At 44.5% G+C, this 26605-nt stretch overlaps 1 protein-coding gene across 1 annotated transcript; it reads right to left on the bottom strand.

The window, feature by feature from the left end:
• Positions 1-1534: 1534 nt before the first annotated feature.
• Positions 1535-25852, bottom strand: LOC139472377 (uncharacterized). Its single transcript, XM_071254848.1, has 14 exons — positions 25775-25852; positions 23287-23468; positions 21919-21989; positions 19287-19365; positions 12124-12174; positions 11200-11572; positions 9735-9911; positions 8644-8769; positions 7952-8003; positions 6682-6822; positions 5487-5567; positions 5126-5210; positions 3814-3911; positions 1535-3277 (listed from the first exon to the last, which is right to left on the bottom strand). The coding sequence occupies exons 2-14, from the start codon at positions 23405-23407 to the stop codon at positions 3101-3103; spliced, it is 1632 nt and encodes a 543-aa protein (XP_071110949.1). The 5' UTR covers positions 23408-23468; positions 25775-25852; the 3' UTR covers positions 1535-3100.
• Positions 25853-26605: the final 753 nt, after the last annotated feature.

Genomic DNA, 26605 nt, shown 5'->3' with positions numbered 1-26605 from the left:
GTATATCAAGGGTCTTTTTTCAAAAAGCCATTTTGGCACTTGTAACCTTCATAACTTAACATTAGCCCCATGCTACGATGGTTGTGTGGGACAATACAAAGGCTCCAGATAAGTCATGAATCTGCATAAATCAGGCATTCAGATAAATTTGTTTTGTTTGTTGTTTAACGCCGCATTCAGCAATATTCCAGCAAATGACGGCGGTCTGTAAATAATCGAGTCTGGACCAGACAGTCCAGTGATTGATATCATGAGGATCGATCCACGCGATTGGGTTCCATGACATGCATCGACCAAGTCAGCGAGCCTGACCACTAGATCCCGTTAGTCGCCTCTTACAACAAGCATAGTCACTAATGTTTCCTCTGTATGATAGCCCTGCACAAGTCAGATACACTCAGCCTCAGGGATTTGTTTTTTTAAGACTAGTCCAGAGGACTCCTTATTTCACTGTACCCACTTGCACAAACCAATCCCCACCAGTAACAGATTTACAATAGCCTTAGCACAATGATTGGTTAGTGCAAGGGGATCCTGGTCCCCAGTTTGTAGTTAGTCCTGCTCAATCGAGACAAAAATGTTTAGCGTTTACATTTTCTGTCAGATTTATTCAGTTCCAATTTGCAGCAAAATCAAAGCATTGAGAACTGGTTCAGAATTATAGCCCTCCAATACTACTAGTCAATGAGGACTAGCAACATTGGATATTGACTTGTCAGCACAATTAAGCTGTCTTGGCTTGTGGACTTTTGAAGGCTTACACAACATTGGAAGGCAGTGTAGGACAATTCAAAGTAGCAACTGAGGTAGATGGTCGTTCACATCACTAATTGTGGTCCCTCTCCCTGGCTTCCCTTGCCCGGCTGTTGGCAGGTTCATAACACAAACACTACAGATTACAGCAAGCCAACAACAAACACAGAAATCAGAGACCTGGAGTGAGTGAGTGAGTGAGCGAGTTGGGTTTAACGCCGCTTTTAACAGTATTCCAGTTATATCACGGCGTGTCAGCTTAATGTGGGAGGAAAGCCCGAAGTGATGCAGGTCTCAGACGTTTACCACTTCGGTGAAACCCACGAGCATGGGTATGGTGCTGACAAACCTAGAAACATAATCGGGGCGAACCGGGATTCGAACCCACAATCATAGGTTTCTGGCGTGCCCATGGGACGCATCTCTGCACAGCGAATCGCGGCGCCTTAGATGACTGGGCCACCCGTGCCCCCTCGGAGACCTGGAGCCCAAAGGACCTCCAAATGTTCTTGTTGAGGTCAGCCAGTCAATGACCTCTAAAACAGATTTTGTTTTGAAACATTTTGAGCCTGTCAACGGCTTGGTAAAACTCAGGGTCTCACTGTAGTTCTTTAAAAAATATCTTGTTGGTTGTTGGTTTGTTGTTTAACGCCACACTCAGCAATATTCCAGCTATCTGACAGCGGTCTATAAATAATCAAGTCTGGACCAGACAATCCACTGATTAACATCATGAGCATCGATGACATGCATCAGCCAAGTCAGCAAGTCTGACCACCCAATCCCGTTAGTCGCCTCTTACAACAAGCATAGTCACCTTTTACAGCAAGCATGGGTTGCTGAAGACCTATTCTACCCCGGATCTTCACAGTTCTAAAAAATATCTAATCCTCACCAGTATCATGACCAACAAAAGTTATTTGAAGATCCAAAGAATTTGTAAACAAGGAGGCAGCATCTATTTGTTATATGCAGATTTAACCTGGGTGCCTAATCAATTTGTAACCGGAACTCCTAAACTAAAAAAAAACTATTTATTTATATAATACAGATATCTTTTTCGTTAAAATGAAGATGTGAAATGCTTATATTTTTTGTTATTACCAATCTGGTAGTGTCTGAGAATCAACACTATTTCTTTTTCAGCCTCACTCAACATGATGTACCACTTTACAAGGCAGTACTAAAACTACGCACCAGATGAAAAATTAGCAACACTGCAGTTTACGAGGCACAGCTAAATAGATAGCACTCATTGGCTCAACAGAAGCTCTTGCTCCACTGATCTCAGATGCATCTTCAATCTTTCAGGTTAGTTGTGTAGGGTAGGTTACCCCAAATCAATCCCTTGGGACCCCTGTCCAAACAAACACTTTTCCACAATGCCTAGCATTCTTGACCCTTGCCTATCAAACACCCCTTTATGATCCTTTGTGTTGTGAGTTAGGATTAGCATTTGCTATCTCACCTCACTTAAGAATCAAACCAATGTAATTTGAGGAAAATCTGTACAAGATGAGTTTCTCAGAAAACTGGTAACCGCACATGCAGATAAAGGCAAACAATCAGGTGCTTGTCACAAGGTAAAGTGAGTGAGTGAGTTGGGTTTAACGCCGCTTTTGACAGTATTCCAGTTATATCGCGGCGTGTCAGCTTAATGTGGGAGGAAAGCCCGAAGTGATGCAGGTCTCAGACGTTTACCACTTCGGTGAAACCCACGAGCACGGGTATGGTGCTGACAAACCTAGAAACAATCGGGGCGAACCGGGATTCGGACCCACAATCATAGGTTTCTGGCGTGCCCAAGGGACGCAACTCTGCACAGCGAATCGCAGCGCCTTAGACGACTTGGCCACCCGTGCCCCCCACAAGGTAAAGAAGTACAAATGATTTGTGATAGTGCTAATGGTAAAATGTTGACTAACTTCATCGACTCAATACAGAAAAGGCACCTAGGGTTCATTGCTGTAGTACCGAGTCAACAACGTCGCCAAAAACCATAATTGTATCTGTCTAGGGTTTGAACCTATGACTAGCAGACCCCACTGGTTAAGGCAGATTGTGACAATATTTGAATTCAAATATCAAAATTGAAATCTATGCAGTAGGTATTAAATATGGAAAGGAGAGAGAATTGTTACAACAGGCAAACTCAAGTTTGCCATTGTGGGCCTGGTAAGTTAAAAGGCAAATCAAAACAAAACCAACAGTACACTGACTAATAACAGCAGAAATATCTATTATTCTAAATGTGACCTAAGGCACTAAAACTGTTTCATGGCAAGTGAATCAACAGAACCGTTTCTTATGTCAATTCTCCATGACTGCCAGTCAAGGGAGACAACTCTCAGCAGAACTCCTCGTTGCTGTCATGTGACTGCACACTGAGGTCAGCAAGGTCGGTGTTGATGATGTCAAGCAGCCATGATGCCTCCTCCACCACAACACACATCAACTTGTCCAGGTATGTCTTCTGTGTTGTCGCTTCCTTCACCGTCTCTCTCAAAGCTTGAAACACCTCCTCCTGTTGATAGAGATGGCCAAAATAGGTGGTTATTGGTGGAGGGAAATATAGGTGGTTATTGAGGGGAAACATAGGTGGTTATTGGTGGAGGGGAAATATAGGTGGTTATTGACGTAGGGGAAACATAGGTGGTTATTGGTGGAGGCGAAATATAGGTGGTTATTGAGGGAAAACAGGTGGTTATTGGTGGAGAGGAAATATAGGTGGTTACTGACGTAGGGTGAAACATAGGTGGTTATTGGTGGAGAGGAAATATAGGTGGTTACTGACGTAGGGTGAAACATAGGTGGTTATTGGTGGAGGGGAAATATAGGTGGTTATTGACGTAGGGTGAAACATAGGTGGTTATTGGTGGAGAGGAAATATAGGTGGTTATTTGTGGAGGGGAAATATCGGAAGTTATTGGTAGAGGGAAAATACAATAAAATAAAACAATCAGTATAACAGGGGCTTCATTTTCTTTTTTAGACAAATTTTGGTCTCCCCCTTGAAAAACAAATGATTGCTCTCTAACAGATTGATGCTCCTGACCTCACCTTAGATGCAGTCTCCTGGTCCAGGTGCTCCAGCAGCTCTGCATACAGACCCACACCCAGACTGTCCCCATCCGTGTCTGACACCAGGGGGCCTGGGCCTGAAATACCCACAGACAATACACTCGTCACTTAATGCAGTGTTGCCATGGTTACAGATATCATCATACTCCTTCCATACACTCGTCACTTCATGTAGCGTTACCATGCTTACAGATATCCTATCCCTTCAATACACTTGTCACTTCATGTAGTGTTGCCATGGTTACAGATATCATCCTACCCCTACAATACACTGGTCAATTCATGTAGTGTAACCATGGTTACAGATATCATCCTACCTCTTCAATACACTTGTCACTTCATGTAGTGTTGCCATGGTTACAGATACTTTCCTATCCCCCTAATACACTTGTCACTTCATGTAGTGTTGCCATGGTTACAGATACTTTCCTACCCCTTCAATACTCATCACTTGATGTGTGTTGCCATGGTAACAGATATCATCCTACCCCTTCAATACACTGGTCACTTCATGTAGTGTTGCCATGGTAACAGATATCATCCTACTCCTTCAATACACTCGTCACTTCATGTAGTATTACCAGAGTTACAGATTTTATCCTTCTCCTTCAATAAACTTGACACTTCATGTGTTACCATGGTTACAGATATCATCCCAAACCTTCAATACACTCGTCACTTATGTAGTGCTACGGATATTCTTCCAATTAATGATGCCTATAAGTGAGTTGATTTGGTTACTCTTTCATCAATAATTCAGAAACATAATGAATGAGAATCCAAGGATTGGGTATATATCATCACCGGAATGAGTGAATGCACTACTCGCCTTACCTGTTTCCAGGCTGAATCTGCTGACGATACGGATGATGGTGGAACAATGATTCTGATGACACTGATGACACTGATGATGATGATGATGATGATGATGATGAACAACGAACTGTTGACGACCTTAATGATGAGAGGAAGAAAGCCTCTGATGATGAGGAGACGGATGATTAGTTGAAATGGGGCTCAACGTCGCATTGTGTGAAACATGTACATGTGTGTGTCAGTTTGTGTGTGGCTGATGGTCTGGCTTGGATTAATGTCAGTTTATAGTGCTAGCACACTGAGATACCATCCCTCAGACGTTAACATGAATACCCCAGTCAGACACAGTATACTGACTCCAAGACGACCAGTCCTTTGGCAAATACTCTATCCACTAGACCACACAGACGGTCAACTGATGATGACAGTGATGATGATGATGAAGATGATTCTGGTGACGACATTGACGACCTACTCTTGCTTGACTTGGCCAGTGTTATTGCTTCTAGTTTTGCCAAGATAACATCTCGTTGTCTCTCCACATTAAGTAAAGCACCAGCCTGTGACAGACAACAAACAAAATCTTAAAGACCTTCACGTATTGTAAAGGTAGGTGAGTTGGGAATTCCAGGATTAGATCTTGTCAATCATGACCTTCAAGTATATACAAGTACAAATGAAAGCAAAGGTGGAAATATAACAGACATATCACCTATATCACATACATCACACCTGCATCACATATCTCCATTTCATATGGTCTCAACAGGATAAACTTGTACACCATAATCATATGGATTCCCTTTAGTGTAAATAAATTTTTTCAGAATACTAACCTTAACTTCAAGCGCTTTCTCAAGGCCGCTAACTTTCGTGGCATGGCCTGACAAGGCTTCTTGCAGTTGTTGAACTTCTTCCTGGGAAAATACGTTTCTACACTAAATACAGTTACGTTAATAGGTTTTGAGTGAGTGAGTGAGTGAGTGAGTGAGTGAGTGAGTGAGTCAGTCAGTGAGTCAGTGAGTCAGTGTAAGCCTCTTACAACCAGCACAGATTCTGACCCAGAATCCCTATTGGGAATCACAGAGCCGCATTCACTTCAGATTCAGTTGAGTCATTGAGATTTACACACCAAGGAAACCAAGGAAACCAAGGAAACCAAGGATTGTGGTTTATAATGAGGACAATCCTGAAAATTTGAAACCGTGATCTGCAGATGTAACAGATAGGGGATTCAACTCTTCACAGCAAACTGCACCACCTTAGCACCACTCTGATCATACTGTCGAGCAATATTCCAGCTATTTGATAAAATAATCAAACCTGGACATGACAATCCACTGATTCATATTGGTGAGGTGAGGTGAAATGGGGTTTAACGTCGCATCCAAGATTATTGCACTTATATAGCGACGTGCATGTACGTGTGTGTGTTTGTGTCGCTGTTTGTACTAGTCCGGACTGATGCCGATTTATGGTGCTAGCTCACTGAGATACCATGCCGCAGTTTAACACTCAGACACAGTATACTGACTCCGAGCTGACCAGTCCTTGTTTTAGCCCCTTAATGCCGAGCGCCAGACAGGGTACCAACAAGTACCATCTTTTAACGTCTTTTGGTATGACGCGGCTGGGGATCGAACCCCGGTCATGATACGATACGTATCGTGACACGCATATTTACGTCAAACCAAAGGAAATTTCTTGACTAGAAATATTTCAGAGCAGCTTCAAAAGGTAAAGGTAGCTGTTGACACATGTTCAAAGTGGCTATTTTAAGTTGTGAACTTGAAACCCTAATTACAACACATTTGTGACATTTGACTGATAAAAATGCTGGGTGTCATTAAACGAGTAGTAAGTAAAAGAGTATCGTCTTGTATCAACACAGAAAAAAACTTATCGCATATCGTATCGCCGAATGAAAACTCACGATGCACCAGTGCACCGATGTATCATTTCGCCCCTAATTCTAACCTGGAATCCCGACAGGGACTCACTGATCCTAACAGTTCAAGCAGTAATCGGTACCTGAAGTGCAATGCTGTCCTTCACTTTGTCGATGTGCTCAGTGGATGTGTTCTGGATCTCCTGGTTTGGATCTACATTCTCAGACTTGAGGTCGACCAGGAAGTCCCTGAGCTGCTGCCATCGGTGCTCAGATGTACTCAACTGGTAACACGAGGGAGTCAATAGGGTATTTGTCTTATCAACATTCCAGCACTATCCTTATTGCAGGGACATATCTCGACCTGCTAAGGGGCCGATATTCTTCCCTAAGGCTGCAGCAAATGACATTCCCAATATGAATATTTTTTTATTTCCCAATTTCCCATAGCATTCAATCTTGTTCAATTTTTTCTCAATGAAATAAGAGTGAGTACGTTGGGTTTTACGCCGCTTTTTATAGTATTCCAGTTATATCACAGCGTGTCAGCTTAATGTGGGCGGAAAGCCCGAAGTGATGCAGATCTCAGACGTTTACCACTTCGGTGAAACCTGAGAGCACGGGTATGGTGCTGACAAACCTAGAAACATAATCGGGGCGAACCGGGATCCGAACCCACAATCATAGGTTTCTGGTGTGCCCAAGACGCAGCTATGCACAGCGAATCGCAGCGACTTAGACGACTGGGCCAACCGTGCCCCCCAATGAAATAAGACGTTCCGTTGTCAGAGACATGCAGTGGCAGGATCTTCATTACCTACATTTGCCATAGTGCACACGGAACCTCACATACCTTCATTAGTTTGCCACTTATTGGGTGATGTTGTTTGTTGTTTGTTGTTTGTTTGTTTGTTGTTTAATATTCCAGCCAATAAATACTCAAGTCTGGACCAGATAATCCAGTGATTGAGCATCGATCCATGCAATTAGTATACAATGACATGTATCAACCAAGTCAGCAAGCCAGACGACCCGATCCCGTTAGTCGCCTCTTACGACAAGCATGGGTGGCTGAAGACCAATTCTAACCCGGATCTTCTCAGGGAACAGGTGACGTCACAAAGTCAGACAGGTTAAGCAGACACAATCCCCATGATAGAATACTCTGTACACGCACAATGTATTGACGAAATACCCCCGCCAGGATACAGTCAGTGGGTATGGTTTTATGCCGCTTTTAGCAATATTCCAGCAAATATCATGGCGGGGGACACCAGAAATGGGCTTCACCCATTGTACCCATCTGTGGAATTGAACCTGGGTCTTCAGTGTGACAGGGACACAGGCATGGACCCCCATGAGAAGTATAAATAATAACAAACAACAAAGAGATGTGATCATTGGGTGACTCACCTTAAAACTGAGGTCTGTGTTCCGTGGGTCGTTAAACTCTGTCACCGAACTCCTGCAAAACAGCCTCATAAAGTACAACCAACATAAAGAAAAACTGTAAATATCAATAATTGTACAGTATCATACTTCAGTAAGAATATATCTTGAGGGTATTTGATTTAAGTTCAATCACATTAACTGACTCTTGCATAAGCATGTGGTACTATGACAACTAATGGTTGACTGCAAAGACAGGATCCATGCCATCGGTGTAAGATGCCATGCAATCGGCCAGGTCACACGCAATCGGCCAGGTCACACGCAATCGGCCAGGTCACACGCAATTGGCCAGGTCACACGCAGTCAACCTTCATTATAAGCAACATAATCTGCCCTCTAGGGCCCACTTGCACAAAATGATCTTAGGGCTAAGATGATCGTAACTCCCTTACCTTAACATAGGCTTACGATAGTCGTAGTGCTAAGATCGCTTTGTGCAAGTGGGCCCTGGAACCTCTTTGTGGAGACAAGCATGGGTGACTGCAGACCTATTCTGCACCAAACCAAGACCAACTAGTTTGAGGCAGTGGTACATTAATCACATATGGGGAAACCGATAACTGAAATTGTCTTGTTCTTCATAATTTGGGTTGAGAAAAAATTAAAAGAGTTATGTTCATGTGACAGAATGATATTCTGGCTCCATACTCTACCTTCTGTGTTGCCTAGCAACCACCATTTGCAGTTGATCAGACTTGAGCATCAATCGCTCCAGTAAAAGTTCCGTAGAGGAAGAGTTGTCTCCCCTGATAAGTGATATCCCATTCATTTCCAGTATTCTGAAACAGTAGTATCAGTCTCACATAAAACTGTAATACAGTGACAACACGCTTATCGAAAATTAGGATATCGAGAAATCCCATGTTTGGAAAACATTCACAATATTTTGCTTCACAAATTTGCTCCATTGTCCAAATCTGTTCTCCTGACGGGACACATAGTGTAACCAACATGGTTGACCACTTATCACATATCAGAGCAATCCAAATGTTATTCAATGTCTTTTACAATATCTAGTTACCCCAAATACAGGATTTTATCTTATTCAGATCAGATTTTATGCAATGATACTATAACTTCTGAGAGAGACGAGATGAAATGGGGATTAACGGCGTGTTTACAATGATTCCACTTCTATAGAGATGTAAATGCACATGTGTGTATGTGGCTGCTGGTACTAGTGTGTGGACTAATGCTGATTTTATAGTGCAAGCCCAATGAGATACCATGCCACAGTTTAAAATGGATATCCAACTCAGACACAGTATACTGACTCCAAGCCAACCAGCCCTTGTATACTTCCCAAATGTCGAGCGCCAGGCATAAACATCTTTTTGTATGACGCAGCCTGGGACTGAACACCGACTTTCCACTCTACACTCAATCCACTACGCCAGGGAGTTGGTCCCTTCCCATGGAGGTGTGGTCAGATCTTCACTAAGATAGGTATCTGATACTATCAATTTCATAAATTCACATTTCCCCGTATTTAAACTTGTACTTTTGGCCAAAAAAATTCTCATACACTTCAGAGTCACTGTGGAACAATCTGACGGAAAAAAATTAAAATCTGCTTCCACTATTTTCACTTTCAAACCTCAGCTAAAGGCATTTCTGTTTTAACAGTCTTAGTCGCTAAAGTGTACACAAAGCATATTAATTTTGTGAATTGTTGCGCTATATAAATGCATGCATTATTATTATAATTTTTTTATTTTATGTCATAATGATTTCAACAACTTACAAGTCTGCAACCCTTAAGGGGGATGTTTCAGAGGCACTCCTGACAACTACTGCACCGTGGCTGGCAACGTCACACACAAAGTCGTACCCGTCCTGCCCTCGCTTGATGATGTAACACTGGACACACTGTGGTCCACTGGCCCGAAACACATCGAACAGAGCCGGACGTCTTGACAGGCTGAACAAATAGCATTGTCAAAATACAAACGTGTTCCCCATTTTACTGGATCAATGGCATTATTTTTCAGGAACTGACTCTTGATATTTGCAAAACTATTCAAAGGCATCAAGACATAGTAATATTTTAACATACTGAGTGAGTGAGTAAATGTTGTTTTATGCCACAGTCAGCAGTTTTTCCAGCAATATCATGGCAGAGAACAACAGAAACCATATGGGCAATCCGACCCTTGGCATAACTTCCAAACATCTTAAAATGTTTCCCAAGATTACCCCTCTGCCCAGCTATATAAGAACAGGTATTGTGATGACAACCCTGGAAACTTGAATCAGGGCGAAACTGGGACTCAATCCCATCAATCTCAATCCCAAATCAGATCTTAGTTCTCACTACCGCTAAACAAAGATCTGAGGACATCCCATTACGGGTCAGGTCAGAACTGTCTTTTGCAGACTTTGAACGACCAATGAAATGACTAACAAAAAGTCGACATAAGCCAATCAGAAAACAGCTTTCTTCAGCTTTACAGCACTAGTTTCAAACTGGTTACTTTCATTTCAGACTATGCTTGAAAATTTTTGCGATTAAACATATGAATATTATCGAAAGTTTAATTATATGGTCGAGATTTCAGTTCTTCACGCATGCTATGCAATGTCTCTTACATTCAAATGTTTATCCCATTGAAATTACAGGCCGTAATTGTCGTTTGGAATACCCCCTGTTAACCTTTTTCAGGTTGCATGATTAGAAAACACATTCCAACTGTCACTATCCTGATCTGGAGAGTGACACACTTTTTGCGGGATGAAAGGTTGTTCTGACATCACCCGTATTGGGATGTCCCCAGATCTTTGTAGCGAGAACCAAGATCTGATTTTTATGAAATTGGGTGCTGACAAACCTAGAAAGTTTAATCAGGGTGAAACTGGGACTCAAACCCCTGATCATAGCTTTCTGGCACAGCTAAGGGAGGCAACTCTGTTTGTTTATTTGTTGTTTAACGCCGCACTCAGCAATATTCCAGCTATGTGACGGCGGTCTGGAAATAATTGAGTCTGGACCAGACAATCCAGCGATTGACATCATGAGCATCGATCCACGCAGTTGGGATCGATGACATGCATCAACCAAGTCAGCGAGCCTGACCACCCGATCCCGTTAGTCGCCTTTTACGGCAAGCATGGGTTGCTGAAGACCTTTCCTACCCCGGATCTTCACGGGTCGGAGGCAACTCTATACATGGATGAAAGGTAATAAGGCAAGGAAGTAATTTAACAGTTACCCTTTAGCAGCCAACAGAGCATTAGGAGTGGACTTGCGCTTCAGATACTTCCTGGCAGGGGAGGCAGTCGGAGTGGAGTCCGACCACATACCATCCACCCCAGACTCTGACCTTGACCTTGTTTTACCTGCAGGAACCGAGAGGACTGAAGCGCCCCCTGGTGAAGGACTGCGTGAGAAGACAAATAGGGAGGGTGAACTACTTCTATCCCGACATCGAGCTATACGCATAGCGGCAGCATATTTCTCTTGTTCCTGAGCGTTACTGTAGCGAGTCTTCCTCTCTACTTTCCCCGACATCTGGCCGGGAGATACGAGATCGTATACTTCAGACAACAGGTCTTCTCGATCCACTGGTAAGACATCACTGTCATCTTGAACAATAAAAACCAAGTCAGCGGGCATTCTATGGCATGTTTACTCCCAGATATATTACATATGTATATGAGTTTACTTGCATGGCAACACAATGAATGCATCTTACACAGTGTTTCAGGGTAAAGGGATTGTACATTTCTGCCACAAAGACAGATGGCACAGATTTGAAACCCACAATAGATCAGAGAATCACAGAATCCCTAAGAACAACATTTCATGGAATGACAGATTAACTGTAGAAACATAAAAGAATCAGGTGTTCTTTAACTTCCTTTTAGTAGTATATGTCAGCTTTCTAATACAATTCTGCTTCATTTCTTTCACACCTCAATAAATTTCCACAATAATCCAAAACAGTGGAACCCTGTTAATCCAGACACCTAAAATTGTCTGTATAACTGAGTATCACCATGCAATTTCATAATTATACAAAAAGTTATAAAAAACATAGCATATATTTACTTACACTAAAAATATTTACTAATGTATAAGACCATTATCATATATACTATTCCTACAATGCTATCTATCAGAAAAAGGCACTTACATACAAAGTTGAGATTCAAATTTATTAGATCCTTTCCTGTCACTTTATACTCTGAAACAAAACCCAGCATATCAGATAATCAAACCATGTCCAATACTGTTTTTTTTAGTTAGTCAGATGTCAGCTTGTTAAAACAATTCAGAATCATTTCTCTACTGCCTCGATTCGTAAATTTCAATCTTGGCAAAACAAAACATAACACAAAATTAGTAAAATCTAAATATTTTTTACATTTGTATACTTATCCTGCATTACTCCGTATTGCATTTACTGCTGTCTTTGACAGAGTGACGAACTGTGTGAGATCCAGCTGCTGAAGAAAGTTGTCCCAACCAGCTCAGGAGGCAGCGCCCTCTCACAGTCGGCACGTGACCCGGAAGTCATGACGTCACACAAAAACACATAACTGCTTTAAACATAACATCTGAAACTTCGTGGGGAGGTAGCGTAGCGAAAGGGAGGGCACTTAGACTTCGTAATGCAGGATAAGTATACAAATGTAAAAAATATTTAGATTTTACTAAATTTTTTAACTTATCCTGCATTACTCCGTATTGCATCTTTATCAGACGGCATGGCCGGTGGGCATACCTGCAGATGTGAACCATATTAAACCCTCGTCTAGGTCCGATGAATCCGCACCGCATACAAGTGATGACCGGAACATCTACGACCATTCCTGTCTTCAGGAAACAAGAGTCGATGCAAAAACGAAACGCCCGAATAGGTAACCGAAATACAATGAGGCGTGTTGCCAAAATATATAACTTACCGAAGAGCGAAAGCGAAACGCAGTAGAGCCCTCTAATCTGAGGCGATAAACACCAGAGAGTTCGACGGGCCCCGCTCGGGGAATCGAAGAATCAGCGGCGTCGGCGGCAAAATTTACGACCAATCCCAAGAGCGAATGCGAAACGCAGGAGAGCCCTCTAGGCTGGAGGCAAGGAACACCGGTGAGGTCGACGGGCACCGCTCAGGTATCAGAGAAGCGTTGGCGTCGGCGCCGGTGTCCACATCTACTACCATTCCTGTCGTCAGGAAACGAGAGTTGATGCAAAAAGTAAAACCCGGATAGGTGACAGCAATAGAATGAGTCGGGTAACCCAAAACTAAAACTGACCTAAGAGCGAATGCGGAACGCAAGAGATCCGTCTCGTCTGGGGTGATAAACACCAGAGAGGTCGACGGGCCCCGCTCAGGGTATCGGAGAATCAGTGGCGTCGGAGATAGATGACCTGTTGGGCTACAACCAGGGACCAAAACTGTGAACGCCGGCGACAACTTTCAAGGCTACATCACGGAAGTAGTGGTTGGTGAAGGCGGTGTCCGATCGCCACGAACAGGCTTCCCTGAACGACTGGATGGAACAGTATACCGTGAAGAACCAGTGTAAATACGATCGCCCTGATCTCATTTTATTTCAGGTGATAGCCTTTGGGGGGAGGGTCCAATCCGGCGGCTCATAAGCTTTCAGGATGACCGTCCGGAGCCACAGGGAAAAGTATTCCGGCTGACCAACGACTGCGACGAAGGGGAGACCGGCAGAAAAAGGTGTTTCCTAGACTTGCGGCAGTCTTTAGATCGTAGAATAACCTTCAGTGCCCTTACTGGGCATAATGACGCTCATCCTCATCCTCGGCACCCACACTGGACGAGGGGGGAGGGGACAAGGAATGATCTATCAGGCTGTCCTGGGAGTTGAGTCTTTACGCTGACGTCCCAGTACGGTCCATGATGAACGGCGCCCTGGGTACCGCATTCGAACCGGGCACGGGAGACGTCGAGGGCGTGCTGTACATGGACTCGAGCGGCAGTAGTCAAAACCAGTAGAAATACCCGTCTTCTACTTAAGGTCGTAGAAGGAAGACGAGGGGAGTGGTTCGAAGGGCGTTGAAGACCACATTCAGATCCAACGCAGGCGGTCCGAACTTGGCCTTCAGGTCTTCAAGACTGAACGAGCGCAGCCAGGCCCGTAGGTCGGGAATTTTCGTCTTTCTCCGATCGTCCGAGATGGCCAGAACGGAGTAGATGGCGACCAGGTGTGTGGGGGTGGTAAGCCCTTCAACCGACGGGTGCTACGCAAGTACAGAAGGAACTGATCCAGGATCTGCGGTGACGCTGTCATCGGATCCTGGTGTTTGTCAGAACAAAATGCCTGGAACAAGCATCATTTATCAGCATACAGTCCCCCTGTAGATGGACGGTGGGCTGAAGCAATAGCCTTGGTCGCTATAGCCGAATAGCCCTTGGCTTTCTGCAGGTGTGTCAGGCGTGCAGACGATAACATGCGGGTATGAGGGTGTGGCAACAGACCGTGTGGATGGAGCAGAAGGTTGGACCACCCCGGAAGTTCCAGGGGTTGTCTCTGGGTATGTTTCGGAGGTCGATAACCCAACTTCTGGCTGACCAATAAGGCGAGACCAAAGTCAATGGCAGGGGTCGAGTGGCCTGGATCTCTGAAGAACCATGGGAGGGAGAACCGGAGTCGGAAAAGCGTACACGCGTAATCCTTCTCAGGAACGATGGAAGGCTTCGACTGCCACAGCGGTCGTATCCGGCACAGGTGGAATGGAAGACGACAGCTGGCCACATTCAGATATGAGGCAAACAGATCTAGGGTTGGGGTGTCGACCGTTTGACATATTCTGGCCCGAGGCGCCGGAGAGCGTGAGGCGTCGGAGAGCTTGAGGCGCCTGGAACGCCGAAGATGGTGATTCTCGGGGGCGCCGGTCGAGTTTGTAGCGCCGGGAGAGGGGCGAGTACTCTGGGTCCGCAAACACCACACTACGGTGACGTCGTCAGTGGACACGATCAACAGGGCGTGACCGAGAAAGCACTGTCAGCAAGCGACGTCCTGGATAAGCCTTTATCTCGAGGCTGTTGCTGTGCCAATGGTGTTGATCTCTGGATCACAGGTGGTCACAATGTGGGCTGGTGTGGGCCACTAGCCACTGACAAGGTGGCAGGGGAGGTAGTCAGCAACAGGGGTCTGCGATTGCGTACCGTCGGTACGATTCGGAAAAAGGTGTGATAGCCTGCGAGCCAACCTCAAGTAGACGAAGTAAACCAGCTTCACAATCGACCGCCGGGGCATCGACGTAACCGGGTAGTAGGAAGTCGAGGCAATATGGCCATTGCACGAAGTAATGAGATCGTTTTCATCCCTGAAGCGGCGTATAAGTACTCCTGTTCTTATATCGAGGTGACGATGGAGGACGACAACACGATACGAGGCAGGTATGCAACAGGGGTCAGTGGGACGGCCGAGGGACTTTAAGTATCAAATCGACACTGTGTCCGGTAGTCAAGGCGGAAGATAGGAAGGTGTCGTAGTCGAAAAGATCAAACCGGACGAAGGAAGGCGATCTTTTCCATCCCTTGAACGCCTATAGGCGCTATCGTTCTTACAGCGAAGGGTTGATGAAACAAGGTTCCTCGTGACAGCCGTGTTGGTAGAGGAGGTCTATTGTTTCCAACATCCGTACATGGATGGACTGCGACAGGCGCCTGGTTGAGTGGTAGCACCAAGCGTACAGTTAGACATGGAAACCAATCTGTAGAAATACATGGCACCCCTTGCCATGGTAAGTTCACCTAATTCCGGTCGGAGTTGTTGACAGTCCGAGTACTTGACACGTGACATGTAAATCACACTGCGCAGTAGCCGAGAAAACCGCCTTGGAGTCGGAACTGAGGTGCAAACTCCACACACAGACAATCCTCAATGAACTGCGTGAGAGGCGATCAAGTGGTGTACCCGAGTTTTGCGATAAAACACGGAACCCCATGGGCGTCGTGGAAAACCCGGTGAGCGCCGAGGAAGAGTCTCTTTCAGGAACGCTGGCGCTAGGGTAGGGTAGAACAGCGTTGGTGTCGGCGATGTCGACGAAGTAAACTCTTTGTAAGTGGATGTCGTCGTCGAATCTGATACAGACGCTGTTCACATGACGCTCTGTTTCGATGGAAACCCGCAGGTCATCTCTCCGGAATCATAGCGCTTTAAACGACGGGATTATGGATAACGTCTCAGTGGGCAAGTTGAATCAGACCAACTGTCTATTGGTTGAAAAGATTCCACCCAGGAAGTAGAACGATAGTCACGATCCCGAAGACCGACGGGAGAGTAGCGACAGGAGCGGCGACAGTTGTTTCACCATGCTTCTCCGTGTGACGAGTTATGAGACGGCAGCAAGAGAAGAGGGCAGCAAGAGAAGAGGGCAGTGGCGCCGGGGAGGCGATTGCCGATGGTGCCCCTTAAGCCGCAGTAGAAGATCGGATAGTCGGCTCGTTGATCTGAGCTTGATAAAGCTTGTTGATCTGGGCGCCGGAGGTCATCTTAGGCGCCGGATATATCATAGGCGCTTCTTCCGTAACTCTTGAGGCGCCGGAGTAGTCAGAGGCGCCAGAGACATTAGAGGCGTCGAAGATCATGAGATCAAAGACCTTAGAGGCGCCGGGAGCGCCGAAGACATCAGAGGATGCGGAGGCGCCGGAGCGCGGAGACATCAGAGGCGCCGGGAATTCACGAGGCGCCGAGACATCAGAGGCGCCGGGAGCGCACGAGGCGCCGAGACATCTGAGGCGCCGGAGGCGCCGGGAGCGCCGGGACATCAGAGGCGCCGGAGGCGCCGAGACATCGGAGGCGCCGGGAGCGCACGAGGCGCCGAGGCATCAGAGGCGCCGGGAGCGCCGGGAGCGCACGAGGCGCCGAGACATCTGAGGCGCCGGAGGCGCCGGGAGCGCCGGGACATCAGAGGCGCCGGAGGCGCCGGGAGCGCCGAGACATCGGAGGCGCCGGGAGCGCCGAGACAGCGGAGGCGCCGGGAGCGCACGAGGCGCCGAGACATCAGAGGCGCCGGGAGCGCCGGGAGCGCCGAGACATCGGAGGCGCCGGGAGCGCCGGGAGCGCCGGAGGCGCCGGGAGCGCACGAGGCGCCGAGACATCGGGAGCGCCGGGAGCGCCGGGAGCGCCGGGAGCGCCGGGAGCGCCGGGACATCAGAGGCGCCGGAGGCGCCGGGGGCGCCGGAGACATCAGCGTTGATGTGGTGGTGTTGGAGACCGTGAACGGTCGTATGTCGTGCCAGGGGAGGCAGACTCTACGTTGGGAGCGCTGGAGCCGCCGGTGGAGTAGGAGACCGTGAACGGTCGTATGTCGTGCCATGGGAGGCAGACTCTACGTTGGGAGCCGCCGTTGGTGCTGGGAGCACTGCGAAGCTCCGCTGAGCGCTGCTGCCGTCAACGTAGGTGGGGGTCGACGAGCACGTTGAGCGAGGTGTGTCCTGGATACTCGCATGAGCTGAAGGATCACAGCGACGAATGACTGCAACATCGGCACTGCCTTGTGAAAGTACAGGGCGTCGTACAATCACGGCAGAAAGGGGCGGCCCCGACCAGATTTGTTCCCGCGGCAACAAGTGCAGCGAGGCAGAAAATCTGGAATTTAAGCAAAACATAACTATGTGGCAAAGCCACAAAGTGCGGGAAGCATAATGTGATTCAGAAACTTTGTATTTCAATGAAGTTTATGAGATCAAACAATGACGCTAAAAGGTAGCGAAAAAGCATAGCTTTAAGCAAACACATAACCATGTGGCCAATCACAAAGTATGGGAAGCATAATGTGATTCAGAAACTTTGTATTTCAATGAAGTTTATGAGATCAAACAATGACGCTAAAAGGTAGCGAAAAAGCATAGCTTTAAGCAAACACATAACCATGTGCAAACACGTAACCATGTGGCAAAACCACAGAGTACGGGAGACATAATGTAACTCAAAAACTTCGTATTATATTGAAGTTTATGAGAAGAACCAATTACGCTGAGAGGTAGCGAAAAGGCAAGGCTTTAAGCACACCAAAACAACATACATAAATGTAATGTATTACCCAAGCCAAAGAGAGAATTCAAAACGCAGAACACGACATTACGTGGCCACGTGGTGAATGGCCAAAATGGCGGGAAAGAAAACAAAATGGCGGGAACAACATTGCGCCCGTAAATTACTGTGACGTGAGCCACAGACGAGCGATAAACGTTACAATTTACGAATGGGAAGACCCTAAGGTCACGGCCCATAACAGGTAACAATGTAGCAGCATATAATGAATGTAGAAACACGCAAAATATAAAAAACAAATAATAAGCTTTAATTTCCACAAGGGATACACAGTACGTCCGTCCGTGGAGGTGACAAAGCAGTTATGTGTTTTTGTGTGACGTCATGACTTCCGGGTCACGTGCCGACTGTGAGAGGGCGCTGCCTCCTGAGCTGGTTGGGACAACTTTCTTCAGCAGCTGGATCTCACACAGTTCGTCACTCTGTCAAAGACAGCAGTAAATGCAATACGGAGTAATGCAGGATAAGTTAAAAAATTATACCCTCCACAGTAGATGCCACGATGCTCATAAACGACAGGGTGTATAAAATATCTACAACTATGTAATAGCAGAGCTTTATTAGTTTGCATCCTGAACTCCTTGATCATATTCATTTTTGAGATATATAAATAAGCAATGCTTGTGTGAAAGCTTCACTCGATCGTACTGAGTATTTAGAAGCCTGATTGGCTGATAAGAAAGTTTACAGGACGCGTTCCTCAGATCTTTACACAGCGATATCATACTGGAGTAAAACACCTGATCATAATTACATTGACTTTAATACACAAATTTGGCAGTAAATAATCCTGTCAGAAGCAGTAAAGTTTTGGCTTTCTAACAATCTTATTTTTATCAACTGTGACATCCAAAGAGTATGAGTGAGTGAGTTTGGTTCTATGCCACTTTTAGCAATATTCCAGCTACGGCGGGGGACACCAGAAATGGGATTCACACATTGTACCCATATGGGGAAAATTGAACCCAGGACCTCAGTGTGATGAGCAAACACCTTAACCACCAGGCTACCCTAAAAAATTAATAGAGTTCTGATAGAGTTAGTGAGTGAGTGAGTGAGTGAGTATGGTTTTACGCCGCTTTTAGCAATATTCCAGCAATATCACGACGGGGGACACCAGAAATGGGCTTCACACATTGCATCCATGTCAGGAATCGAACCCGGGTCTTCGGCGTGACGAGCGAACGCTTTAACCACTATGCTACCCGACCACCCCTGGCATATTGTGAAGAAATGAGAGATCACATCCCATGGAGACACTTACTGTTCACAGCAGGGAGGAACTTGTGCAGCTGCTTCGACCTGACCCACTGCTCCACGTCGTGAACAGCCCACGTACTGACCTGCAGCATCACCAACAACACACTACATCACCACCGACAACACACTGCATCACCACCGACACTCCAACATCAAACACGGGCCTTATATTCGACACCACGGGTTACTTCCTTATTTGGATGGAGAGGAAGCAATGATCACATGTATAATCCCCACTCTCAGGTTATGGCCATGTAGATCATCGTGACAACTAGTGTTTGTGACATGTTTCATCTTTCAGCCTCCTTGAATATCCAGTACAGGGATAGACATGGCCACTTGTCCGTTAGTCTGAGACGAGTGAAAAACAAGAGGGACTAGTTGTTTTCTACCAAAATCTAGATGTTCAATAAGCTACTAGTCCGAAATGACCCGCGGATTAGTCAGACATGGTTGGTTGGTTGGTCTGTTGTTTAACGCCGCACTCAGCAATATTCCAGCTATATGACAGCGGTCAGTAAATAATCGAGTCTGGACCAGACAACCCAGTGATTAATGTCATGAGCATCGATCAACACAATTGGGATCGATGACATGCATCAACCAAGTCAGCGAGTCTGACCACCCGATCCCGTTAGTCGCCTTTTACGACACACTGGACACATCCGCCATCATGGCTTCATTCCTATTTCTGTTTGTTTGTTGTTAAATGCTGCACACAGCAATATTCCAGCTATATGACAACCATCAGTCATAAAAATCAACCTGGACCAGACAATCCTGTGATTGACATCCACGCAATGGGGATACAATAACACTGGAGTGATCTTATCATCACAATCTCTCGTATCTCTGACTAAGCATGGACTTCCACTTGCTCAAGACCGTGATTTGATTGGATGGCCAAATTTTGCACCTGTGCCATTCAAATAAGAAAAACAAAGCTATGGAAGAGAAAAGATCCAGGTTTTCATCATAATGGAATGGAGACATAATACCCTGGACAATCAAGGATGATATTTTTTTTAAATGCAGCAATATGGTGAAGGGGCATCATTATTATTTCAGTGAGTTCTCTATGAACCAATTTCAAATTTGTGTAACTCCGCCCAGGCCATAAACAAAGTGAAATAAGGTGTGGACTTTTACTGGAAACTACTTATTATTTAGTTTCCCTGTCGGAGAATCAGAGTGGTACCTCATGTTTTTTGTGACCTTGCTTATTTTTGGCTGGGTTCGATTTAAGGAACTTGATTTAACTTGCACCAGGTGCATGTTGACATGGAAACCTAGTTGCACCAGACAAAACCAGGTTTCACCCTGGTCCCATAAATAACAGAACTGAAACAGGTGTACATAATCTCGAAGCCCCACAGTTTGATGACGTCAAAAAGCATGACAAATTACACATATCAATAATATGGGGATTATTGATATAAATAAAGCTTATAGGTATTGAATTAGTTCCAAGATAGATGTTGTGTTGTGATTCATAGAATTAAAGAGCATGATCAGAACAAAACAAAAAAAGCCGAACATGTGTTGAGACCCACTAATAATCTACCCATGTACCAAATTTCATTCCATCTAAAACAAATGGCTGAGTAATATCCATAAGCAGCTCTTCCAAAATGGTTGCCATGGCGGCCATTTCAAAAATCATATTTAAACATCTTGAACAAATTTAGGTATCATCACGGGTGGGAACAAGCATGTGAAGTTTCACTTACATTGGTCCAGTGGTTCTGAGGAGATGTTTTCAGTGCAAGTGAGTGAGTGAGTATTGTTTTACGCCGCTTTTAGCAATATTCCAGCAATATCATGGCGTGGGACACCAGAAATGGGCTTCACACATTGTACCCTTGTCGGGAATCGAACCCGGGTCTTCCGCGTGACGAGCGAACGCTTTAACCACAAGGCTATCCGACCGCACATTTTCAGTGTGAGGAAATGCATTTTGAGATAATTCAGGAGCATGGCCAAAGTGCATAGGTAAAAAAAGACCAAACAAAATAACAACAGAGAATATCATCAAAAATGGACTACACTACACTACAGACTAGACATGTGCCAAATGTCATTACATTTTTAACAGAAATGGTTGCGTAATGGTCACAAGAAGTTTCAGTTTTCAGTGCACCAAAAGGCAAAGGTTGAATCAAGATCAAAATTATACATCACAATAACAGCAGAGATATGTTGAGCCCACTACTAAATACATGTACCAAATTTCATTCCAGTTTGAATAAAAACGGGTTGTGTAATGCCATAAAAAGGCTTGTTAACATGTATCCCGTGGCGTCTTATTGAAAATCAGCTTTGAACTTATTGAACAAATCGAAAAAAGCTTCACTGGTTGAATGGTTTGGTCAATGTTTATGACACACAACAGGCGTCGGACAAACAGGTCACAACATAAATTCACTTAACATTCAGTCAGGTGAGCTAAAAATAATTCTTTTTCAGTTAATTCAATTTTTCATTTTACTTTTGCAGGGGGTGAACTAAAATGACCAAGTATCAACTAAAAATGAATAATTGACCTAAAATGATGAAGGATTTTCAGGGTATCGTCAATAAAAAGTTGTTGAAGTGTTCACTTTTTCATTTTATATTAGCATTACGGTGATACTAACAAGTTTTTCTTGGCTTAAGTTTTCCCAAGTTGTCTGTCGCACTTGAGTAGCCTGGTGTAGTGAACTCGGGCCTAGACGTGCAAGAAAAGTACAAGATCATAAACCAATAACAACAAAACAAGAAATAATAATAAATATCTTAATTGTCAGATACAAGAGGAAAGAAACAAACACATGACAGGTACGTGTATGTTCATATGTTTTTTGCAGTCAGCAATATTTCAGCTATATTACAAAAGCCTGTAATTAATCATCTTCCCGAGGCAAGCGAGTTAACTGACTTCAAACGTCCAGTTTCCGCCATGGCGAACTAGGCTGGAATTCCTGGGCTCGATCATAGCGCCACCAGAGGCTATTACGAGTTATGTAATTTCAATGCCTCTCCTATGGACCAATCAGATTCAACCTCTCGTATCACTTGCATTTGCTTCAAACAAAATGGCAGCGCCTGGTCAAGACGATCTGATCGATAATCAAGATCTATATTGTGATAAAACGGGCCTCACATCGCAAAGAGCATCAAATAACATGAGCACCTTGATTAAAAACATGAAAAGATTTGGAAAATATCTGTTGACAACGAGTTGGCAGTGCACATGCTTTGCAAATCCTGCAATCGATCGAAACCTGCACGACAGTTTACGAACCGGATTTTGATTTTGTTGTGCAATTGTGATTAGACTATGCATAGACTCGTTAGTCCAGCCAAAAGCTAACTCAATAATACCAGCCTACTTCGGCAAGGGTGGAAACTGGACTTTTATAGTCAGTTAACTCTCTTGCCTCGGGAAGATGGTAATCAATCTACTCTGAATGAGACAAACCATATATCCAATACTGTTGGGGTGCAATAAGCTAAACATCTTACAGTAGTTAATCTGAAATAATAGGGTGGTCCTACAGTTCTTTTGAGTAGTATAATTCAGTTGTCTGTTTCTTGTTAACGCCACACTCAGCAATATTCCAGCTATAAGACGGCGGTCTGTAAATAATCGTGCCTGGACCAGACAATCCAGTCATTGACATCATAATCATCGATACACACAATTGGGATACGATGACATGCATCAACCAAGTCAGCGAGCCTGACCACCCGATGCCGTTAGTCGCCTCTTACGACAAGCACAGTCACCTTTTAAAGCTGAAGACCTATTCTACCCTGGATCTTCACAGGTGTTGAGTAGTTTATTTTTGGCTCAAGAATCCTTGCATCTTTAATTTAGATTGTGTGTCTAAGTTGTCCAATCAGGGTTTACCTAACACGACCATTTATGGAAGTGTCCTCTGATATTCACACAGAGATCTCATATCAGAGTAAAAGATATGTTTCTGTCATGAGACTTGTCAAATACAGCACGTCATACATACTTTTAGATCTCCTTCTCAAATCAGCCCTGTGTGGTGATAGTGTAAGCTGTGTGGGTTTACTGGCGCAGGTCGGGCTGTGAGATGGCGTCAGGAACTCATGAAGAGGTTTATCTCCCGACATCACATCACCTTAAGTCGACAAAGATCCCGTCTCATCACCATGTACCATATCATCTGCAATGCTGAAACACATCTTGTTCCAGATCCAATCCTCGTACTATGGATACATGTTGACTATGGCTATAACAATTCACTGATATCTACGATATCATCGATACTTAGGTACACACGATACTTGAATCCTCAGTTTGAGAGATTGCGATAATCTATAAATAGAACAGAAACAATAGGGTTACCTCCCATAATGGCAGAAATAGCGCAGCGCTACCAGTAAGCATGGCAGATTATGAGAATGTTGGTAGCGAAGGACATTGGAATTACATTTCCCAGTCTGTGCTGTTTACATAACCAATGATAAATGAGTGAGTGAGTATGGTCTTATACCACTTTTAGCAATATTCCAGCATTATCATGGCGGGGGACACCAGAAATGGGCTTCACACATTGTACCCATGTCAGGTATCAAACCAGGGTCCTTGGCTTGATGAGCGAACGCTTTAACCACTAGGCTACCCAACCGCACCACCAATGATAAGTCTTGTTATGGCTTTGTAGACATGGCAAAGGTGTCATGGTTTTTTCAGTCATAACAAAACATGACCAAGAAAGAGAATCAAAGAGACTTTAACAGGTGTATTTTTTTCTTTTACACTGTTACATTGAATGCAGTGCCAAAATACCTCCTAATATAATGCAGCAAGGAAACCTTAGGTGACACAGGGTGTAGACAGTTGCCACTTTGGTGAAAACAAGGAGGCCAGGTATGGCTCAGACAAACCATGGATCAGGACAAATCTGAGATTTGAACCTACCATAAGCAACCACTAAGGGACACAACTCTGCAAAGCTTATCATGTGTGTTTCACTGCTATGACCAGGCTGGCCTCGTCAGCACAAAGCACAGAATTAGTAAGTAAATGATGTTTAATGCAGATGTCAACTTTACACGGAAAGATTCCCACCTGTAACTTTTTTTCAAATATGGCTGGAATAATTTGGACAACCTCACCCTACATAACTGACTTTTTAATACTTCTAGTCAGGGGTTATGGGTTTTTTTAAATTTGAGGCAAGGAACACCACAGGGCTCGATTTAAAGAACTTGACATGAAAACTTAGTTTGAAATATAGATGCGTAACATTAGTCTAAAAACATATGATCTCATCTCTCTAAAGACTGTGTCATGATATTACATAAAATAATGACTTTATTGCAATAAATTATTTGCCAGGGAACATGTGGACATAACTTTGAAGTACCCACAGTTTGATCATGTCAAGCCAGAGAAAGCATGATAAATTACACATAACACAGGGATTAGTGATGAAGTACGATACATAAACTTTAGCAATATTTACAGTGTTCAAATATCGTTGTGTGGAAAAGTAAGGGTTAGTCAGACACAAATTTGATTTTTATTTACACGCATTTGGTGCATGTAAACATAAATATTAGGTTGCACATTTCAATAATAGTTTGCCCTGATTCACGTTTTATAGTCATGATAGTGTTAAATCGCACCGATACCCATCACACTTAATATCACAATGACCTGTAAAGTTGGATGTACATGACTGACACACTGACACACACAATAATACATGCCACACAATGTCACCATCCGATCATGATTAATCGTGGACTCATGAGAAGCATAGACATCGAAAGAAACTTAACAGTTTTAGTCCACGTCCTTATGACGATAACAGTGAGTGAGTGAGTGAATGCGGTTTACGCCACTTTTAGCAATATTCCAGCAATATCACGGCCGGGGACACAAGAAATGGGCTTCACACATTGTACCCATGTCGGTAATCGAACTCAGGTCTTCGGCGTGACGAGCGAACGCTTTAACCACTAGGCTACCCGACCGCCCCTATGACAATAACAAATATCAAAACCCTTAAACTGCAAATTTCTACTGGTCCTTACGTTACCTAAACTATTGGCCAGTTTGGCAAGGACTACAGGACTAGTGTCAATTTCTATCGCTGATACAGCGCACCGGTACTGCATCTGGGTCTATGCTAGCCCTGAATCCACACGGGAGTAAGATCACATGTATTTCCTTGACCAGCTGATAAGCGATTTCTGTTGTAACATTGAGGTCAGGATCCCCCTTTCAAGAGAGGTGAAAAACCGTATCGTGACCCTGTAAATATTGCGCTACTAATTACACAGGATAAACAAACTGTATAGAGTATCATCCAAATAAAATGTTTGAAAGCTCCAATGAGTTCAAGATTTCGCGATTCGACTGCCGAAATTAACAAGAAATGATTGTACAAATATGCGTAGATGAGTTATTTCAGCTTTCAAAAGTGTGGAATAATTCCGCATCAACAGGAAAACAAAACTGCTATTTACCCGGCGTTTCGTGGTGTGTAAGTTGGCGTGAAGTTAGACATGTGTTGATTCTCGACCACCTGTTGAGTTTGTTGTCATATTCATCCGGGCTCTCAGGGAGCAGTCATTGACGAAGGTGGTAGGTGTTGCTCCCTTCTCTGCTTGATGGGAAATGATGGTCTTCGAACAATCTGCCCCGTGCTACTGGAGTTTGTATGTTTCTGTCGAAGGAATTGCGTTGACTCGTCACGCCGATGACCAGGTTCGATATTACTCACACGGAGACAACGTATGAACCCCATTCTTGTCCCACGCCTTCATACTGCTAAAGGGGCGGTCGGGTAGCCTAGTGGTTAAAGCGTTAGCTCGTCACGCCGAAGACCCGGGTTCGATTCCCGACATGGGTACTATGTGTGAAGCCCACTTCTGGTGTCCCCCGCCGTGATATTGCTGGAATATTGCTAAAAGCGGCGTAAAACCTCACTCACCCACTAACTCATATTGCTAAAATACTGCTAAATCGTCGCAAAACCAAACTCACTCGCCAATATCAAATACTAAATTCACCCCGGGGCAAGATACTTGTAGATCTAGTTCAGTACAAAAGATGTGATATCAATTCCTTATTACTAGTGTGTGGTAAATTATGATATATCATCTGTAACATCCTCTTTTATCCAGGGAACCATTCGTTCCCATTGTTTTGAGTTAGTGAATATGGCTTTACGCGGCTTTTGGCAATATTCCAGCAATATCACGAAATGGCCTTCACACATTGTACCCATGTGGGAAATCGAACTCTGGTCTTTGGTGTGAGACCCATGAAGATCCGGGGTAGAATATCTTCAGCAA

Source organism: Haliotis cracherodii, unplaced genomic scaffold, assembly GCF_022045235.1.
Source record: "Haliotis cracherodii isolate W230 unplaced genomic scaffold, xgHalCrac1.p SCAF_24, whole genome shotgun sequence".
Lineage (NCBI taxonomy): Eukaryota > Metazoa > Mollusca > Gastropoda > Lepetellida > Haliotidae > Haliotis > Haliotis cracherodii.
Note: the sequence above shows the minus strand (reverse complement) of the source record. Positions and strands in the feature narration are given on the sequence as shown.

Coding starts and splice junctions, on each gene's coding strand:
- LOC139472377 (XM_071254848.1), bottom strand. CDS start 23,407: ATGTCGGGAGATAAACCTCTTCATGAGTTCCTGACGCCATCTCACAGC. Junction 9,912..11,199: donor GCTCTGTTGGCTGCTAAAGG/GTAACTGTTAAA, acceptor CTATTTGTTCAG/CCTGTCAAGACGTCCGGCTC. Junction 6,823..7,951: donor ACACAGACCTCAGTTTTAAG/GTGAGTCACCCA, acceptor TCGTGTTACCAG/TTGAGTACATCTGAGCACCG.